This window comes from Lissotriton helveticus, chromosome 1_1 (genome assembly GCF_964261635.1).
Source record: "Lissotriton helveticus chromosome 1_1, aLisHel1.1, whole genome shotgun sequence".
Lineage (NCBI taxonomy): Eukaryota > Metazoa > Chordata > Amphibia > Caudata > Salamandridae > Lissotriton > Lissotriton helveticus.
In genome coordinates, this window is record NC_136057.1 from 1,150,788,042 (window position 1) to 1,150,805,971 (window position 17,930).

A 17,930-nucleotide genomic window follows, 5' to 3' on the forward strand; every position below is an offset into this window, starting at 1 on the left:
TGGTAGACTGTGTCGAACGCTGCATCCAAATGCAGATCAAAGTCCCCAGCCACAGTCTGTTTACTACATTGGTAAATCACTTAATCCTATGAGGCACTGTGCATTTCAGAGAACTGCATCAATAGGGAAACATTTAATTAGAATGCTGACGATACCAGATTAACTAAATCATTTTAAAAGCTGGAAAAGAAAAGTGAACATAATGAGCCATTAGGTTCATGAGCCATTTATTGTACTACAAGCATTGCCAAAGCCAATAGATCTGACCTCAACCTGCTAACGCATGTAGACACAGGAATGGACACGTTTGCATGCATTAGCACATTCAATCCAGACGGATCAGTTTTGACATTGCTTGTGTATGATTGTTCTATATCAATGGTGGCAGGGAATTCTGCCATAGTTAGCCATGAAGCAACACTAATGTTAAAGACATGTAAAATAATAATGGTGGTGTTGTCCTAAATAATTCAGCTCCAGTATTTCTGCCCACATTATAATTCCACAAAATTTACCTCTGAATGAATGACTAAAGGCTTTCCCTGGTGTTTCAAGCGCAGAGATAATTCACCTCTCTCCACAAGACAACATACCCTTAACATGAAAAGAGACAACATAATGATAACGCTACCCTGGGGAAAAAGAGGGATAAGTAGCAAGACATTAGGTAAGGTGAGGTCCTCTTATCAGTATGACTGAGCACATCACAAAAAAAAGTTATTTAAATTTTTTCCAACTACAATTTACCACAAAGCATACTGTGCTGTCATCGTACAGTAACCAGATCAAATAGGCTGCAGTCCGTAAAGCGGTGCAATGTACACTGCAACATGTTACCATTTTACGAATCAAGCTAGACAATGTCATGTGATCAGTACACCCCTCTATTGATCCCTTAGCTATATGTTGAGGGAATATCTGAGCTCACAAGTGGTATCTAGATGGACCAGGGGACAGGTTCACCACCCCGGCTGGTCAGACAACCCCTGGAGGTGGTTGAGATGGTGCAACAGACCCAAAGTTCCTGTATGTAGTCTTTTAAGGGGCCCCAAATATCCCTTGGCCTGAACATCACAGGAAGTGTTGATGCAAATAATTCCCCATTAGTATTACAATAAATGACTGTTTAACCATGATTTGGTAGTGGGAACAAATGTATTGCCCCAATGTAGAGCTATCTCACGTTTAGCAAGTAGGTGCGCAATTGAGGTGAAGCGGCGTAACATTTTGGGGATGTTACTAACGTAACCCAGTAGGGCCACTTCTGGAGTAGGGTGAAGGTCCAAGTGCGTCATCTGTGAAAGGATTCTGTACACTGCTCTCCAGAACCCCCCAATTTTCTCACATTTCCAAATCATGTGGACAAAGTTAGCGTGCAGAGTCCCGCATTTAGTGCATCTGTGTGGTCTAGAGGAATCAATCAAATTAAGTTTGGAGGGGGGCATGAATCAGTTTATGGCGACTATTCAGGGAGACTTCCTTCATTTGAGTCCAGCAGAAGGACCAATTGGAATCTTCTATAGGATGTCCCAGGTCTCTTGAAATTTAGCATCCCTAGTAGGGAATAGTGTCATGCAGGCCCTATAGAGCTTGTAAATTAAGTGCTCCTCCCCAGTGCTTGTAATTAACAAAGTCAGAGGTGCAAATGACTCTGGTTCCAGTGGGAAGTCAGAAATCAATGCCCACAGTGTACTGTAAAGCCTGCTGAGAAGAAAATGGTCCATAAAAGATGCTTTGCTAAATCTGGTGTCCTCTGAACTTTGAAAGACTTGCCCACTTGGAAATAACTCGCCACAAGTGTCTAGGGAGTACTTCACCAAGGTACGTTGTACTAGCTTTTATTCGGTGATGGGTAGCCAAGGGTTATTGAGTAATGGAAGCTCCGAAGACTATAAATTGTGGCTGCCAGTTATTCGTGCAATTTTTCTTCAAGCCCAACAAGTGGTCGATACTGTTTGAATGTCTCTGCGGTCCCTTGGGAACACCTTTGGCAGGATTGTTTTAAGCAGAGCCGGGAACCCCAAGTCTGCTTCTCACAGGGGATATGTGCATCTAGGTGATACCATGAGGGCGCATTGCTGCACTATGCAACTAAATAGAAAATTTGGAGCTCCTAGTCTAGTGTGTGGTAGCGTCTAGGTGTCCCAACTGACCCAGGCTCTTCTCCCACCCCAAACCAACCTAATAAGGTGCGATCGGAGCATGCGGAAAAAGCTATTTGGTAAGGAGATGTGTATGTTTTGGGTATGTTTTGAAACAAATACAAAAACTTAGGGCGAACAACCATTTGTACTATGGCCACCCTCCCTGCTAAGGAGAGGGGGAGCTTGATCCACCTGTTGTTCCAAGGTGTGCATAGCTGGGCCGTAATTGAACAACACCACCTGCGCAGCTTCTATATGAATTTGAATCCCCGGATATCTGGTGGTATCGTTACACCACTTCAGCGGGTATTCATACTCCCACCTGAAAATGCTGGTTGTGAGCAGAAAGATTTCAGATTTACCCCAATTCATGGCCAGCCCTGAGTATCCACCAGACTGTATGATCTCTCGAACGAATGGTTCCAAATTCGCTTGGGGACGGCGAACATATAATATAATATCGTAGGGAAATTAAGAGGTCCAGTCTTAAACTGAAGTCCTCTTTGCAAGTGTTGTCCCTGAAATTCTCGAACCAAGGTGTCCATAGCAATTATAAACAGCAGCGGGGAGAGTGGGCAGCCTTGTCTGGTGCCACAAGATAGTTTAAATTGAGAGGATAAAGTACCATTAGGCCGCAATCAGGCTGTGGGAGGGGTGTACAGCAGCGAAGTGAGTTCAATAAACCCCTTCGTCGTCCCCATCCTCCTCATCACCGCCATGAAAAAGGGCCACTCCAAGGCCTTTTCTATGCCTGGCTTGGGGAGTAGACGATCACCGCCTCTCGCAGTGTGGGCGGTGAGTTCTTTCCTCTCGAGGGCCTCATTATAGACCTCTAGTAAATACGCAGCTAAAATACCTTTATAAGCCTTATAGACGCAGTCAGTAAACCCGTCTAATCCCAGAGCGGTTGAACCATTCATAGCGTCTCTGGCGCTGACGATCTCTTCAGAAGAGAATGGTTCCACCAAGAATTGCTGCATGTTTTTTTCCAGCCAAACAAGTGCTACTTCAGCCAGGTAAATATCAGGATCAGCCTCTCTGTGTCTAATACGCGTTGCATATAATTGAGTGTAATAGTCGAGAAACTCCTTCTGTAAATTGGGAGTGCCGGTCAGAATTTGCCCTTGCGACGATCACAGACTTGCAATGCATGAGTTACCAGCCGGGGTCTCAATAGCCGCCCTACCTTCCTCCCCGTATCTGCGCGCTATGGCGTACTAGCTGAGGAAACGTGTCTTGTGCTCCACTGCCTCCTTGAACTCCTGCAATAGCGCCAATCTGCGGCCTTCTTGGGACAGGTCAGGACATGCCAGTTGTTCCTGATCTAGATCGGTCAACTTCTTCTTGATGCCTGACAGTGTACGCCTTAAGTCACGCAGAACCCCAGTGTGTTTGGAGATGCAAATCAAACGTGTGCTAGCTTTAAAAGCCTACCAGAGGGTAACCCAGGATTGTACTGAACCGTTGTTTATGTCAGAATATTCAATAATGGCGTCATGGAGTTCAGAAAGAAATAGTTTGTCTTGCAATGCCTGATTACGGAATTTCCATTGCCTTTCACGGCCTCCTGGTCTGGGGACCTTAAGTGAGAGCGACACAGGGGAATGATCAGAGAGTGTTCTAGGTAGGTGGAGGGATTCTCTGTACCAGCCAGATTGGGGGTCACCAACCAAAAGTCTAGCCTCGTCCAGGTATTGGAGGGGTGGAGTATTGTGTATACGCAGATTCCCCGGGTCTACAGCTACGCCACACATCAATAAGACCAAACATTTTGCACAACTCAACTAAGGCGCGACGCGCACGGGACTTGGTATCTGGAGATTCTAAGGTGCTAGCCTGTGTGGGATCTAAAGGAAGGTTGAAGTCTCCCCCATGCAAATATAATCCGCATCTAGCTGTAGGATTTGATAATTTAGTGAGTGGAAAAAGTCCGGGTCATCTACATTGGGCGCACAAAGACAGACTAATGCCATCTGGCGCCCCATGAGTTGCCCCACTGCCATAGTGTACCTAACCTCTTTATCAATGTGAACCCCCAAGAGGCAGAAGGGTAATCGTTTATGTAGAAGTATAGCTGTCCCCCTTGCATAAGTGCTGTAGCTAGCAAAGTACCTGTGGGGACGCCAGGAGGAGGCGAAACGAGATACTATGGATTTTGGCAAGGGAGTTTCCTGTAGGAACACTATGTCAATGTAATGTCTCAGTTAGTAATTCAACACTGTTTTCCTTTTTTTAGCATTGCTGAGACCTCTGACATTCCAAGTAAGCAGCGTAACGTTAGAAAGGTTCAACAGTTGACCCCCCCGCAGCCATAGTGTAAGTTGGAAACAAATCTGTACCTTTTGACAATAGTAAATCACACCAGGTACATTGAAGGACCGTTGTTGAATGCAATTGTATACTACCCTAAAAAACAAACCCCCGCCACCACCCCGCACCCACCCCCCAGCCGCAGGGAGATACCCCATTGAGTAATAGGTGGACAAGGTAAACAGCACGCGCGCTTCGCTGCTGTATTGTGGGCTGCAGCGCTCATATTTTAAAAAATTTATCGTTTTTCCACTTTATGTTATTTTTATTTCTCATTCTAGCACGCTTTTAATTGTACCAGTAGCGCCCACATACCTGCATGTTAATAGTGCCCCGCACCGCATTTTGAGCGGATTTGATATCTTGGTGCTAGCGTTTCTGGCGCGAGGCCGCCATCTTGGGGGTGGCTAGTGGCGAGTGGGTCACTTGTGGAGCGCTCTAGCGCTTTTTAACATCTTCAGCTGTGCCCTACTTAAGGTGAGCACTTCCTTTGCTCGCCCCGGACAAGGTAAACAGCACGCGCGCGTCGCTGCTGTATTGTAGGCTGCAGCGCTCATATTTTAAAAAATTTATCGTTTTTCCACTTTATGTTATTTTTATTTCCCATTCTAGCACGCTTTTAATTGTACGCTTTTAATTGTACCAGTAGCGCCCACATACCTGCATGTTAATAGTGCCCCGCACCGCATTTTGAGCGGATTTGATATCTTGGTGCTAGCGTTTCTGGCGCGAGGCCGCCATCTTGGGGGTGGCTAGTGGCGAGTGGGTCACTTGTGGAGCGCTCTAGCGCTTTTTAACATCTTCAGCTGTGCCCTACTTAAGGTGAGCACTTCCTTTGCTCGCCCCGGACAAGGTAAACAGCACGCGCGCTTCGCTGCTGTATTGTAGGCTGCAGCGCTCATATTTTAAAAAAATTATCGTTTTTCCACTTTGTTATTTTTATTTCTCATTCTAGCACGCTTTTAATTGTACCAGTAGCGCCCACATACCTGCATGTTAATAGTGCCCCGCACCGCATTTTGAGCGGATTTGATATCTTGGTGCTAGCGTTTCTGGCGCGAGGCCGCCATCTTGGGGGTGGCTAGTGGCGAGTGGGTCACTTGTGGAGCGCTCTAGCGCTTTTTAACATCTTCAGCTGTGCCCTACTTAAGGTGAGCACTTCCTTTGCTCGCCCCGGACAAGGTAAACAGCACGCGCGCTTCGCTGCTGTATTGTAGGCTGCAGCGCTCATATTTTAAAAAAATTATCGTTTTTCCACTTTGTTATTTTTATTTCTCATTCTAGCACGCTTTTAATTGTACCAGTAGCGCCCACATACCTGCATGTTAATAGTGCCCCGCACCGCATTTTGAGCGGATTTGATATCTTGGTGCTAGCGTTTGTGGCGCGAGGCCGCCATCTTGGGGGTGGCTAGTGGCGAGTGGGTCACTTGTGGAGCGCTCTAGCGCTTTTTAACATCTTCAGCTGTGCCCTACTTAAGGTGAGCACTTCCTTTGCTCGCCCCGGACAAGGTAAACAGCACGCGCGCTTCGCTGCTGTATTGTAGGCTGCAGCGCTCATATTTTAAAAAATTTATCGTTTTTCCACTTTATGTTATTTTTATTTCTCATTCTAGCACGCTTTTAATTGTACCAGTAGCGCCCACATACCTGCATGTTAATAGTGCCCCGCACCGCATTTTGAGCGGATTTGATATCTTGGTGCTAGCCTTTCTGGCGCGAGGCCGCCATCTTGGGGGTGGCTAGTGGCGAGTGGGTCACTTGTGGAGCGCTCTAGCGCTTTTTAACATCTTCAGCTGTGCCCTACTTAATGCTCGCGGGATTCGCGCAGCGGTGACGCGCAGCGGTAGTGCCTGGTCGGCGCCTGAGTCAAGCCAGAGTCCTGCCCGTCTGCGCCCGTCAGCGACTCGGAGGCGCTCGGGGCGTCGGGTCTGGCTTGGTCTTGTATTATGTGTCGGTCAGGACCTCTCACGCTGCGCTATACTGCGAGGGAGCTCCGTGCTCTTCTCACTGGTTCCAGTGGCTGCTGTACTGTCTTCCCTGGGCGTCACCGCGGTAAGTCCATCTGCCCCGGTTGCGGTTGGCGCCCCTCGCGTGCTCTGCCTGGGCCCCCTGGCAATTCCAGCGCCACGGTGCGATATCCCTGCATGCTACTTAATACCAGGTCAGCATGCAGACACGCTCAAGATATCTTTGAGCTACTGGACACGGCCAAACCTCTGTGCCTCATGCTTACTGAGACATGGTGGGGAGAGTCGTCGAATCCGGATGTTGCCATGGCTGTCCCGCCTGACTACAATGTCTTCAGGAAGGACAGAGCGGTGGGAAGGGGCGGTGGAGTGGCATTGGTGGTGAGGAAAGATCTGGCTTGCACTATTCTGCCAGTGGAGGATATTCGTGGCTCGGAGGCCCTTGCTTTTTTCATCTCTCTGGCCCCGCAGCAATCAGTAAAGGGGCTATTGGTCTACAGACCTCCTGGCCCTCACGGAAGGTTTTTTGAAGATCTTGATTCCGTTTTACTGAGTCTGGCCTTGAAGGCAGAACATTGCATTTTGGCCGGGGATTTTAACGTCCGGATGGATGATTCGCTAGATGCGGCCGCTATTAAAATCATAGAGGCCACGGCACCATTGGGATTACATCCCTATTTACATGGGCCGACGCACGATAAGGGGCACACTTTAGACCAGGTTTTCTCGACCTCCCCTCTTGAGGGGTTAGAGATTATCCCGGTTCTATGGTCAGACCATCGGCTGGTTAAATTTTCCATCTGTTGCACAGTTAAACTGACTGCGGCCGCCCCACTGCAGCATGGTCAAACCCATAGGCCATATCATCGAGTGACCCCGGAGATGCTGGCTCAGGCTGCTCTGGATCATCCTTGTCCTCTCTCTGGAGACCTGGCGAAGGACTTGGAGTCCCTGCAGGTATGGCTGACTGATAGGCTTAACGATCTTGCTCCGGAACTAGCCCCTCGTCGTACTCCTAAACGAGTCTCCGCCCCTTGGTTTACCGTTGCACTGTCGGCTAAGCGGCAGCAGTGTAAGGTTGCCGAAAGAGCTTGGCGGGTTAAATACGATGAGGTGGCTAAGGTGACCTTTAAGAACATGGTTAAGGAGTATCACCGGGAGATTCGCCTAGGTAAGAAAGCCTACCTGGCAGGGAGAATAGAAGCGGCCTCCAACTCCTGTAAGGAGATTTTCTCTATAGTCAGGGAATTTACATCGCCACGGATAAACATCGCTGAGGAGAGGCCCTCCGATTCCTGGGCGGCGGATCTTGCCGGTTTTTTTACGAGCAAGATCCAACTTATACAGGCCTCTTTTCCACTTGCTACATCCGCGGAGCGTACTGCCACTGAGGCCATTCGATCGCCTCCGGCCTTGCCAGATCTGATACTGGGCGCTTTTCCATCTATATCGGAGCCCGCCTCCTTAGCACTCATGGGCAACTTGAAATCTGGCTCGCCCCTAGATCCTTGCCCTGCTAAGATACTGGCGAAACTGGCTGAGGTAATCAACCCTTTGGTCAATCCGCTGCTAAATCTTTCGTTGAGCCAGGGAGTGGTTCCGCAGGCTTGGAAGCAGGCTATGGTCATCCCGCTGCTTAAGAAGCCTGGTCTGGACCCTAAGGCCCCTGTTAACTATCGGCCCATCTCTCTGCTGCCGGCTCTTTCGAAAATTGTTGAAAAGCACGTGCAGACGGTGCTTTCCAATTTTCTAGAGGCGAACGAGATTCTGCATGCCACCCAGTCAGGTTTTCGCCCTAATCTTAGCACGGAGACTGCGCTCCTCGAGGTCTCCGAAACAATCAAGGAGATCTTGGATTCAGGGGGTAAAGCCATGCTGGTGATGTTGGATCTGTCGGCGGCTTTTGACACCGTTCCCCATGATGGTCTTCTCACAAGACTCTATGAGATAGGACTTCGGGGAACGGTGCTCAGCTGGTTTTCTTCCTTTCTAGCTGGCCGCCGGCAAACGGTCTGGGCCTCACCAGATTCCGCCGTGATGCCCCCACTGGGTGTTGGGGTCCCTCAGGGCTCTATTCTGAGCCCGACCCTCTTTAATATCTTCATGACCCCTTTGGCGGCATTGGCGGAGTCGTTTGGGGCCCGGATCGTATCTTATGCCGACGATACCCAGCTCCTCTTCTCGTGTAAGAGAGGAGGAGATTTCGAGGGGGAGAGTATCCGGGATTGCCTTGGGGCTGTGTTTCAATGGTTCCAACTGCACAGCCTCAAGTGCAATTCCGATAAGTCCGAGATACTCTTCTTTGGGTGCGATACGGAGCCAGACTGGCAGGCCTGGTGGCCTATCGACATGTTCCCCCCTACGTGTTCATCCCAAATAGCTAAAAACTTGGGTGTTAAGATGGACACGGGGCTGACAATGAAAGCCCAGATTTTGGGGGTGTCGGGCATGTGCTTCGGCCTCCTCAGGATGCTGCGGAGGTTTCTTCCCCTGTTATCGGAGGAGCACCGGAAGCTGACTGTACAGGCCCTGATAGGCTCCAGGTTGGATTATTCAAACATTTTATACCTGGGCCTGCCAGAGTACCTGTTACAGCGATTACAGGTTGTACAGAATGCTGCGGCAAGGGCGGTCTACGGAGTAAACAGGCGTACCAGCGCTGCGGGTTTGCTCCAGGCCTTGCATTGGCTCCCAATCCGTAAGCGGATTGTCTTCAAGGCCCTGACTTTGGCATATAAGGCCCTTCATGCGTCGGGAGCGAAGTATCTCCAGAGGAGACTGACTTTTTACCAACCAGCTCGCTCTCTGAGATCAGAATCTTTATTTCTGGCTTCGGTCCCACGAGTGAAGAGAGCACGTCTGGGAGGTCGCTCCTTTGGATTACTGGCACCCCAATTATGGAATTCTTTGCCCCTCTCCCTCCGGGGATCCACTGGCTTATTAGCCTTTAGAAAGGACCTTAAGACCTGGCTGTTTGTCCAGTAGGCCTGTCTTGTGTGCTGTGTTTTTTTTTCTTTTTACTTTTGTATTTTTTTTCTCTTTTAATGTGTTATGTTAGTTTACTGCAGCCTTCTTCAATTAAAAGCGCCGGGACACTCTTTTTGAGTAGCCGTGCGCTCTATAAAAAACCGTTTAACATAACATAACATAACAATGCAATAAAAAACACGCCCAACCATGGAAAATAGAAAAAACATTCATTTTGAGCAATATATCCAATATTCTGTAATACACACTTGGGGACGGGGGGCGCAAAGCCTCGCCATCTACCCAATGTTGCAAAACTTGAAAATTAAAATAACTAATGTACTAGTAATAAAGTGATTATCATAGGTCACTAGTCAGCCTGCAATACAGTTTTACACTCAAGTCACTCCGTTGAGCAGAGTTCCACACTAGCTGCCGAGCCGCTTTGCGGAGGAGAGGTAAGTGGAGCTTCATTGACCTGTGTGCCCATGGCTCCCTTATAATTCCGGCAGAATTCCTGTACTTCTACAGGTGAGTTGAATACCCTGGTTCTACCAGTAACATCAACTCCGAAGCATGCCGGGTATATCATTCCATACTTGAGGCCCAAATTTCGGAGAGTGGCCTTCACTCCGGTGAACTTCCTCTGCGTCTCCTGAACCAAGGCAGTAAAGTCTGGGAATAAAGTAATTGTCGACCACTGCCAAGTTAGGGTGCCAGCCTCACTGGCCAGATAAAGTGAAGTGTCTGTATCGCAGTAGTTAAGGAGACGAGCTAATATAGGACGCAGGGAGTGCCAGAGATGGGTCGAGGTCCCAAGGTGCAGTGCGCTCACTCCACTAGGAAGGTGAAAGTAAAGGACTCCTTACCGAAAAGGGCCATGAGCCGAGTTTCAACAAAGGTGTCCATGCGGCCCGTGTTTGTCGATTCAGCAACACCCAAAATGTGCATGTTATTGTGCCTGCTGCTGGCCTCTAAATCCTCGTTTTTCATAGCAACAGATTTTAAAATCTTTTCCATCAGATCTAATCTTTTGAGTGATTGCGTGGCTCCATCCTCCAAATTGGACACCCTGCCCTTCGCGACATCCAAGCAGCGTTCGTGACCGTCCAGTCTTGTCTAACCGCTTCTCAAGCAGGTCAAAGCAACCATCTAGCGCCTTGAATCTAGCTCTCCACTCCACTATCAAGCCATCTAAGCTGTCTAATGCGGGCCCTAACGAGGCCGTTAAGCAAACTAAAAGATTCCTGGAGGAAATCTGATCCACTTTCACTCTCAACACATTACCTAAACGGGCTTTATATTGCACCTATTGTCCAGAAAAACTGTCCAATACTAGTCGCATATGTCTAAATTTAAATTAAAATCCCAAGCAGAAATGAATTGCTTAAATGTATTTATTTATTTATTTATCTTTTAGTTTGCTTAATTGCCTTAAGAGCCCTGTTCCCTGGAACGTGTTGGGCCATCTCTCTTTTTTGTCTAACGAGGCCGTTTCCAAACCTGCCTCAGCCATGGTGATGTCGGGGTCTCCCTGTGCCCCACTTGATTTTGTGAATTGCAAGACCCTTTGTTTGGAATATTTACGTACCATGACTCAATTGGGCAATGCCAGCAGAGTTAGTTTTTATCATGGGCAATGCAATTGGGTAGATGGCGAGGCGTTGCCTCCCCCCCAAGTGTGTATTACAAAATATTGGATATATTGCTCAAAATGGATGTTTTTTTCTATCTATTTCCCATGGTTGGGTGTGTTTTTTTTATTGCATTCCACCTATTACTCAATGGGGTATCTCCCTGCGGTTGGGGGGTGGGTATGGGACGGTGGCGGGGGTTTGTTTTTTAGGGTAGTATACATGCAGTGTGTCACAATGGAGTAGAGATGGCCTATGAAAACGTAAGGGAGGGGGCCTCGTGGCGAAGGTAAGATCGATATCCCTCTATGGCGCAGGATACAGAGTAGTAACGCCATCTAATGAGGGACGCAGCAATTGCCAATCCCTGCCTCAGTGGAGATTGTTTGACCCATTACTTGCAATTGGGCCAGTGCGCTGATTGTCTGTTTATTTGCGCCACAGGATCGGTGCGCCAGCCCACCCGGCCGGGTGGCCAGCACTCAGGCTCATCCACTGCCCCTGTTGCGGCGGGACCTCTGGGAGCAGCAAGGGCAGACTTACTTGTCAGGGCAGACGCCAGGAGTAACGCGAGGGAGGGGTAATCTGGCAGACCCCGCTGTTGGTATCTACTGGCCGCTTAAAATTTCCATCCGCAAGGAAGGCTCGTCAGTGCTCCTCAGCCTCAAACCCCGCGGAGGCCAAACCCGGTCGCCGATCTCCTGCAGCCCTCTCTTCCGATCACCGGAGGCAGGATACACTTCCGTGCGCGGAGGGAACGGCAGACACGATGCCACTCACCTCCTCTCTCAGATGGGCGCGGGCTGCCTCTACAGCAAGGGCCATCAGAGCCCCGAGGTCTCAAGGGACACAGCCGAGCTCCTTGCGTGTACGCAACCGTGCCTGGCCGCTCCTAGCAAATTGCCCATAACTTGGGCAGCGAGGCGTCCCAGGATCTCAAAGCGCCCGAATTTACCAAAGCGGCGTGGCGGCCACACAATCGAGTCAGGATGGTTCAGCATTTAGGGCGGATGAAGCATGGATGTTGGGTCGGACGTCTGGAGCTCCAGCGCTACACGGCCATCTTGGTCGGCAGCCTGGCCACGCCCCAGCACATCACAGGATGTTCACAAGTACTCACTAGACCAGATTTCTATACCCGAAAGAACAGAACACATTTGAATCATATCTGTAACTGTCATTTAGCTCACCAAGCTCTGAATGGTGCTTGCCAGGGTGAGGTAAAAGAGGTGCTCCAACTAGCCTCCAGCTACCAGAAAATGGCTAGATAACCAAAAGTGGATGAAGCACCTGTTAATTGAGACTTTATTCTGGAACACCAAATGGTGAATAGTAGTAGGAAAAGTGTGGGAATTCCATAAGGGTATGAACTTAGACAAAAGTGGAGGTAGCCCATCAACTGCTTTTACCATGTCTGATCCTCCATCATTGCTGTCCTTTTAGCAGGTATTGCCCGTTATAGCCCAGAGGTGAATCTTTCTGGCTGAACTCTGCAGCCCCTCCTGCAATGGCCCAATCTCTAATTACTCATCTACAGAGATTGCAGGCTCGGGTGTGTGTTTGTGCCACTGCAGCAGCATGCTTAGCAGCTTGGGGAAGGATGTTCTAACTCCCAGTAGTGTCAATCCTTGATGCTTTACTGTAGGCCTGACCCCTTGAGAACTCCAAAGCTGAGGCTTATTCCCGACACTTATTTTCCGGACTTTGTGTTTCTCTTTGTGTTCATCAACCTTTTCCAATGCATATTATTTCTAATTAGTATTTTGCCTCCATCCACAAAATTCTCAAGTACTTCACTTCTTTTTGTATAATATCATGAATAGTTGTCTTTCTAAATATAGTTATTTCTTATGTTGGCAGCTGTACCAACTAAGACCCAACTCTCCCGATGAAGGCCACTTTAATAACTCATATGAGGTTGATTTTCATCATATGTTACTAAAATGTTAACACCATCTCCATTAATACGGATAAATAATGCTGCATATGTTGTGTCATGGCTATCCTATATTAGTGATTATATTGGTTGCAGGAGACATACTCTAAATACATGACATTGTCATTGTGTGCTTTTCTTGTATGTACTAATGTGGTTATGGATATGCTATTCCGTCTTAGTGCAAACATTTTGAATGCTGGAAACATACTGCATGTTTACTGCTGTAAAGCTCTGTCAGGAGAGAACCCCATAACATATAACTAAATGGCTTACAGCTTTAAGAAACATTTAAGGAAAGTCTTGACTATTTTAACAACTCTATTGTTTGTTTGCAGGACTACATTCAGGAGATGCCATTTCGCAATAGAACAAGCAGTCCATCTTGGAAAATTGGGTATGATGTTGGGTGCATAAAAAAGGGTAGTAGAATCAAAAACTTACTTTTGTAACAAGGTCAATTACATTTTCTTCCTGAGATTCTTCTATAAGGTTGCATGAAGAATTCTATCCGGGTATAGCAAGAAAATCTGTTTTGGTCAAAACCCATTTCTATACTGGAGTCAACTCAGGCCTTAATATTTTGATGGGGAAAGTATTACTGAATTATATTAATCCCTCAGGAGCTGTTTTTTTTTATTCCAGAAATTAAGACGGGGCTTCTTTTTGGTGGACTATAAATTGACTCATCTGATTTAATGCCTGAGTTTTTCTGGAGATTCATCTGGTAGCTTCCTGTTTACCTGTCAAATCCAGAGCAGTTTCATGTTAGTTTAGATGTCTAAGAAGTTGTAGTAGTTTGCTCAATCACTTTCTCAAGCAGCTGTTATGGCTGGCTGATAGTCTCCAGAGAAGGACCCTCAATGGGTGTATACTAATGGACACTGTGCAGTCATAGTACCCTCGGATAGATATGTTGCATATTCTGCTTTCTCTAGTAGGTGAGTGCTTCTCATTGTATTGTTGTTGCTCCGCTTTCTAATTGTCAATTTTGCACAATCTCCCCTTTGAATCACCTACCACTTAAGCTGGACATGCACAGGTGCTGGAGATTTAGCAGGGACTGAGGACTGTTGTCACCACTGCTGAGGGGCAGGCTGAGCTCGAACCAGTATAAAATGCTCCTGCTCTACAAGATGTCCACACAAAGTTCATATGTCTATCTCTGTGTGTTTACTTGTATACCCTGTCTGTTTCCTGTCCCTCAACATCATCTTGATCCCTCCCTTCTCTTTGCTTCCTCTCTCAGACAGATTGAGAGCATGCAATCAGGAGTACAGTAGTAGTCTCAAAGTCATCTGAGCAGGAGCTTATTTCCCTTCCCAAGGAAGAGCACAGTTAGATCGGTCTTCCCCTCCTATGTGATTGTAACATCCATGAGCAGACTGTCAGTCTTGTGGCTGCTGCTGGCTTCTTCCCAGATAATGGGAGCCGCATGGGGAAGAACTCCACTGCGAAGAAGGGGGGACATTTTTTAGACAGATGCACATTGACAAAAACAAATGTAGCGAAAGGTAAATGTAAATAGAGGAACTAACATCTGCAGATACATAAATATAGAGGGGCTGGGTAGATTGTTGCAGATCCAGAGTTGGAAAGAGAAAAGCGAGAAAGAGAACGAGACAGTGTTGCAAATAAATGTAGGCGCTGTTGAAAGAGATGTGATGAAAAAGAGAGAGGCATGGTAAAGCAAATGTTCAGTGATGCCGACATATACAGTTGAGTTCAAACTGATGCAAATAGATGGAGAGATACTGCATATTGAGATGGAGAAGGACAGGTGAGGAGAAAGAGTTGGCTGCCACTAGTGATAGCAGCATCAACTGTTGATTTGGCAGAGAATTATATCTCCTGTTTCTTGCTAGCCCAATGGCCTGGTTAGTGTTTGGTAGCCACGGCAATGGATTGCTGGTGAGGAAGAGCAGTGGTAATGCTCCCCTGAACATCGATTAAGGGGGACATATCTGTGCTTGCTGTGAAAGTAATCTCACGAGAGGTTGATGCTGCTGTTTGAGCCTCTGGTGCAGTGGAGCAAGTGCAAGGAATGTGCTGTTTTCCCCCACTACTGCAAGAGAAAGTTGCCAAACGCATAAGAATAATACGATCAGCATTGTTGCAAATCCATAAAACACAAAACGGGAAATCATATTATAAATAACAGTGGAAACAGGATTATAGTGTAGTTACCACCCTCTCCGTGCTAACAGCTAGTTTTAATTGATAATCTGAGAAGACCTCAAGGCTTTGACGGGGACCCAATACCTCCAAGATCAGATGGAATGAATCACATCCCATGACAAGAACAGCTCCTTGATGTTGGAAAGGTTTTCTCCAAGTGCCGCCTCATGCACGCAATGCAATATTAAAAGCACCTGAGTGAGCTTGAGCAGCTGCATTTTCTGTTATGGCTAATGTGCGTGGGACTGATCAACATGAATTAAAAGCAAACCTTGTCATTCGACCTTGAACGCACTGTGCAGACTAAAGGCACAGAGCGCGCCTAGATTTGTGAAAAACAGACCATTCTCATGTGAAAGAGCACAAGCAGGTTATTTACGAGAGCCATATAGTGTTGTGCGCAAAAGCGGCAAAAGCAGTAAAATGACGTTTAAGCATATACATCTCTTATGCTAACATAGCAATGTCTGCAGGTTACCCTGTACCCTCACTCCAGTTCGAAGAGAGCAGGAGAGTAAGGAATGCCGGCCAGGCCGACCCTCTCTTCCTGGACCCCCAGCCAGATGGCAGCTCTGGGAATGGAATTTGCTGGCGGTCTGGAAAGGGGAGTGTTAAGGGAAATGAGCCCCAACAGTAGGTTGGTTTAGCCAACTCTTATTCCCTATACCCAATGATAGAAATTCTGGGTCTTTTATTCAAAAGTACAGTGCTTTGCGGGACAAGAATATGCCACATTTTGGAGGAAGCCGCCATGCTTTGGGTGACATCACGTACCCCATTGTTCAGCGGTGTCCCCGGCTAGTCACCCCAGAACATTATATAAATATTTTAGAGCTGCATAGCCACTCAGATATACTGCCTGAAAACTACAAGGAGAAGACAGACTGCCCTGCTGGAACTGCTGGATACTGACAACAGCATTTTTCCCCTCCTGAGGCGGAAGCCGGGAGGTCTCCTACCTTTTCCTTGTATTTTAGCCGTTTTTAACTTTAACAAATTGTAATCTGCACAATTTATGGTATTTGTGCACACCTGATTTAAGAGGTGTGTAGAGACTCCCTTGCGCTTCGTGGCGCTTTAGGCTCATTCTCCCCCCTCTCTTCAGCTCCGGACCTGCTCTCGGCCGAGTGTTGACGCCGAGGGCAGGGCTCCGGTTTCGGCGGCCATCTTGGGTCGGGTTGGGCTGGTGACGCGCTGTGGCAGCGCTACAAAAACAGATGGTGATGACTCTGCGCAGCGGACACGCCGGACCTGCGCCGGAGTCGTGCCAGAGTCCTGCCCGTCTGCGCTCGTCCGCGCTCAGGGGGCACTCTGGTAGGTGTACTATCTACTCTGCTAATGACCTCCTAGCATTGGATTCAGGCAGGCACATTTTAAATTCCACCACGTGTTCCACCCTCAAGGAATGTAACATTTTTCGATCCCCTAGTCGTAGAGACACTTGCCTTCCACTTCCATTGAAGCTAGCTTCTTTAAATACTAGGTCACTACAGAAACATCACCTGGAAATTTTTACCCTCTTACAGGACGAGACCATTGATATACTGACCCTTACTGAAACATGGCTGGGTGATAACTCCTCCCCCGACATCATAGCCGTCCTTCCAAGTGGATATGACATGATCTGGCATAATCGCCCGGATGGTGTCCGGGGTGGAGGCGTAGCAACTATTTTTAAAAAGCAACTTACAGTGGCGAAAATTTTAACTGAGACAATAAATTCTGTAGATTTACTTGGGGTAAAAACACCCGTGAATAATTCCTGTCTTATCATTCTAACAGTGTACTGTCCACCACAATGTACATCAACATTTAACGGCCTTTTTTTCCCTATCATATCGGATATATGCACACGATATAAAAAAATATTGGTGACAGGCGACTTCAACGTTCATTGGGATAAGACAGATAAAGATCTGCCAACACGTCAGTTACAGACCTCTATGACTGCGTTAGGCCTGGAACAATTAGTGGAAGCCCCGACTCATATAAAGGGCCACACTCTCGATCTAATCTGGACTTCTATGCCAGAGGTGGCCCTTACGAGTATTACACCTTGTATTTGGTCTGACCACCATCTACTTCTGTGCGATGTACCACAAGATGGCCCTCAGATCAAACTCCCACTAAAAACTAAAAAAGTGCGCCAATGGAAAAAAGTTGACTCAGTAACTTTAACAGATGCCCTCTCCAAACATGTACACAAATCAATGAATTTATATGATAACTCAGACTTAGATCTAAACTATGACACCATAGTAGCTAGTCTTATACAATCGATTGACCAGATAGCCCCAGAAAAGACACAGAAAATAAAGGGTGCGGAAAAAGGGGCCCCTTGGTTTACCCAGAGCTTGAGGGATCAAAAAAGAAAGCTCCGATATCTTGAGAGATGCTGGAGGAAATCTAAAAACAATACAGATCGCGAACTGTATAGAACATCTTTTCAGTCGTATAAAAAACTTATCGTATCAACTAAAAAGGACTATTATGAAACCCGCATAAAAAATGCTGTAAATGTCCAGAAAGAAACCTTCCTAATCCTAAAAGAATTAAGTAAGAAGGAAGAAAAGGTAGATACAGTGATAGACTGCAACACCTTCCAATGCTACTTTCTTGGAAAAGTAGCAACCATCCTGTCAGACATCAAGAAAGATATCCCAAACATGTCTACTATTTCACTGTCCCCTCAAATTCCCTCGACCTCCATTATCTCTAGATTTCCTAGTATAGAGTCGACAACCCTCAGACAACTTGCTATCTCAACCAAGTCAGGCTCCCCTGCAGATCCC

At 47.2% G+C, this 17,930-nt stretch overlaps 1 protein-coding gene across 2 annotated transcripts in view; it reads left to right on the plus strand.

The window, feature by feature from the left end:
* MOV10L1 (Mov10 like RNA helicase 1) overlaps nt 1–17,930 on the plus strand; it is a 1,293,514-nt gene that overhangs the window by 489,163 nt on the left and 786,421 nt on the right. For both annotated transcript variants that reach the window (XM_078678939.1, XM_078678944.1), the window contains one exon: nt 13,299–13,357. In XM_078678939.1, the coding sequence (XP_078535065.1) occupies nt 13,299–13,357 (59 nt within the window). The remainder of the gene's footprint in view (nt 1–13,298; nt 13,358–17,930) is intronic.